At 38.5% G+C, this 3804-nt stretch overlaps 1 protein-coding gene across 1 annotated transcript in view; it reads left to right on the top strand.

The window, feature by feature from the left end:
• TMEM237 (transmembrane protein 237) overlaps nucleotides 1-3804 on the top strand; it is a 26422-nt gene that overhangs the window by 4066 nt on the left and 18552 nt on the right. Inside the window, exons 2-4 of the mRNA XM_055089439.1 lie at nucleotides 1619-1650; nucleotides 2252-2262; nucleotides 3176-3232. Coding sequence (XP_054945414.1) covers nucleotides 1619-1650; nucleotides 2252-2262; nucleotides 3176-3232 — 100 coding nt within the window. The remainder of the gene's footprint in view (nucleotides 1-1618; nucleotides 1651-2251; nucleotides 2263-3175; nucleotides 3233-3804) is intronic.

The raw sequence follows: 3804 nt of genomic DNA, 5'->3' as shown, positions 1-3804 counted from the left end.
GAGCCCTGGTCTGGGAGGATCCCACATGCCGCGGAGCAACTAGGCCTGTGAGCCACAACTACTGAGCCTGCACTCTAGAGCCCACCAGCCACAACTACTGAGCCTGCACGTCTGGAGCTTGTGCTCTGCAACAAGAGAGGCTGCGATTAGTGAGAGGCCTGCGCACTGTGATGAAGAGTGGCCCCCGCTCGCCGCAACTGGAGAAAGCCCTTGCACAGAAACGGAGACCCAACACAGCCAAAAAAACCCCACAAAAAAACAAAAAAACCCCAAAACCTCCATTGGCTCCCCATTGAATTAAAACAAAATCTCTAATAATTAGTGATGTTGAGCATGTTTTCATGTGCCTCTTGGCCATCTGTATGTCTTCTTTGGAGATATGTCTATTTAGGTCTTCCACCCATTTTTTGATTGGGTTGTTTGTTTTTTGATACTGAGCTGCATGAGCTGTTTGTATATTTTGGAAATTAATCCCTTTTCGGTTGCTTCATTTACATATTTTCTCTCATTCTGAGGGTTGTCTTTTCATCTTGTTTATTGTTTCCTTTGCTGTGCAAAAGCTTTTACGTATAATTAGGTCCCATTTGTTTTTGTTTTTATTTTCATTACTCTAGCAGGTGGGTCAAAAAAGATCTTGCTGTGATTTATGTCAAAGAGTGTTCTTTCTGTCTTTTCCTCTAAGAGTTTTATAGTGTCCGGTCTTACGTTTAGCTCTTTAATCCCTTTTGAATGGTACAGATGAACCTATTTGCAAAGCAGAAATAGTGACACAGACGTAGAGAACAAGCGAGTGGACACCAAGGAGGGAAGGGGCGCATGGGATGAATTGGGAGATTGGGATTGACATATATATAACAGCTATGTATAAAATAGATAACTAATGAGAACCTGCTGTATAGCACAGGGAACTCTACTCAGTGCTCTGTGGTGACCTAAAAGGGAAGGAAATCCAAAAAAGAGAGGATATATGTATACATATGGCTGATTCACTTTGCTGTACAGCAGAAACTAACACAACATTGTAAAGCAACTATATCCCAATTAAAAAAAATCCAGGCTCCTTCCCTTTGTCTTCCTAATTAATCTGCCCATGCCTTGATAACTGTGCTTCATCCTTATTGGCCTTCTTTTATCTGGAACTCTCGAAGCCCAATCTCCCATAAAGGACTTTGTATTTCTCCCCTTTGGCTCCTTTCTTATTCAGATCTCAGCTCAAATGTCTCCTAACTAAAGAGAGACTTTTCCTAACTAAAGTAGCACTCCTCATTCTTCTCTTCCATATATATATATTTAAAATATATATACTTAATGTTATTGTCTAATACTTAACCACTAGAATGTAAGTTCCTTAAGAGCAAGGATCCCTCTGTTTTGTTCATTAGTATATCCCTGATGCTTAGAACAGAGCCTGGTCTGTAGACATTAAGGAATATAGGAAGGAAGGAACTTTATATGAAATTCAGAAGTGATAGGACAAATTAAAATTGCCCATCTGATTCTCATCAGTACCTCCTGGGTTTCACTTGACGAATAGGATTATCAAAAATTTGAAATACACGAAGTAAAGATGCTCTAAGGTTTTTACTTACAAGCAGTTTTCTTTTTCTTTTCCCCATAGCGTCCTCCACGAGCCCTTCCACCTGTGCCAAGGTAAAAATAATTTACAGTAATTTTATTATTGAGTTTTAAGAATGCAAAGTGAATAAAGTGAAAAAAATTGACTAGTACTGTTACACAATTATAATAATTCAGAAGAGATTTCCTGAAAGTTTAAAGATGAATAATTCTTGAATCATCAAGATAATGGTTATAATTAAATGCTCTGTTTCAGAGACTAAATGTCCACGTGTTAGGATAATGGATCCATTCTGAGTGTTTTAATGTCTTGTTTTTCAGAATTCTGATCCCTTTTGTTTGCTAGAATAGTTTCCTCAGAGTTTAAGCTGATTTTAATCAGTGACAAAATAAGAGTTCTTAATCTGTTTAATCCACTTTATTAATAGACACTAGGGAATATGTATATGTAGGTTCATAAAATATTGGGGTTACTTTGTTAGTCTTATTAAACAGCTTATTACTGATAATTAATAAGCTAGTTTGTAAACTAGCTGATTTTGTGTGAAAGCTAATTTTATTTTAAATTTGTAATGATTTAAGTCAATTTTCAGTCTAACAATATAATAGATTTCTAATTAACAGAGTTTCTCTTTTTGTCTCTGTCCTGATTAAATTTGGTCGGTGTCATATAAAGTGCTAATCAAGGTGAGTTAGTTCACTGTTAATGTAAAACTTTCTAAATACAGTATTTGGTGTTTGAAAGTTAGTTTGATACCTTCATTTTCTCTTAAACTTGAATCTGAATAGTATAATTTATAATGCTACAATTTTTTTATCATAGTAATCTCCTATGACTGCCGTTTTTAAAGGATGGTTGATATATAACACTAGTTAGGTGGCTGATATTTGACCTTATAAATTAAAAAGCATTCATCCCTGAATGGAGTCACCTAGAACATAACTGTTGGCTAGATTATAGTTCCGTAATAGGGACTACATCTTCCTTTGTCTCATTTCATCAGGATAGGCTGGGTTATGTCACACTAACCCCAAAATCTCAGTTACTTAATATTATACGGGGTTTTTCTGGTTAATGCAAAGTCCATCATAGCAACAATCGAGGACAGTTACCTTTCTCTACCTCTTCACTAATGATGTAGTGATCCAGGCTACTTCCATGTTGTGGTTCTGCCATCTTAACATGAGACCTTCTCAGTTGCCACAGCAAGGGAAGGGGAAGCTGGAGGATTACTCACTGGCTTTTTCAATGTTTTGGCCCCCAAATGGCACAGATCACTTCATCTTGCAGCCTATTGGCCAAAACCAGTCATAGGCCACACATAAGTGCAAGGGGGCTGGGAAATGTAGGGGATCAGATGAATATTTGGTGAGCCCACTTTCTGTCACAGTTTATAACATTACTGACCAGCCGTGAGCTACCGGTACTATACTATAGGCTCCCTTTGACTTTGTCAGTCTCTTGCCTTCCCCTAATGTACAGAAATTGGCTGGACCCAGGGGAAAAGAGGGAAAGGTCTTCCCTACTAAAAGTTCCCTTTTGACTTTTGCCTCCATTGAATTTTAGGCAGCCTTTTCTGTTGTTCTTTCTGTTTTATAGATGATATTCCACTTAGTCGTCCTAAGAAAAAGAAGCCCAGAACAAAAACCACGCTAGGTAAGAAGTGTTCTTTGTTGAGTGGGATCGCAAGTTTTTCCAGGACCTCAGGCATGCGAAACATCACAGATCAGAGAGAGGCCAGGCCCCAGTCCCAAGTCACTGCTGTGTTAAGGATAGAATCCAGTTCACTTTGAAGCAGTGGGATTCTTGGTGGCAGTGAGGGACAAGGTAGTGGGCAGCCTGAAGAGTATCTAGAAACATTTGTGTAATAAAGGGTTATGCTGCCCCGGATCTTACTTCCACAACATTCTTGGACTCTTTGAGGTCTTTCATCCCTAAATAACATAAGTTGTCTTAAGCTATGATTGGTTCCAGACCCTTGAACAGAATACTGGATTTAGAGACACAGGTTCTTGGATCCCTCATTTCAGTCAGAGAGTCTCTACATTCACTGATAATCCTGGATGTTCTGTCAGTAACTCAAACTCAGCATGTCCAGAATTTATCATCACTTTCAACAATAAATCAAGTTTTACTGCTTACTTACAAATTTCTGTTAATGGACACCCCTGCACACACACACACACACACACACACACACACACACACACACACACACACACTCTCTC

This window comes from Physeter macrocephalus, chromosome 2 (genome assembly GCF_002837175.3).
Source record: "Physeter macrocephalus isolate SW-GA chromosome 2, ASM283717v5, whole genome shotgun sequence".
NCBI classification, from domain to species: domain Eukaryota; kingdom Metazoa; phylum Chordata; class Mammalia; order Artiodactyla; family Physeteridae; genus Physeter; species Physeter macrocephalus.
This window is presented reverse-complemented; position numbering and strand designations above follow the sequence as displayed.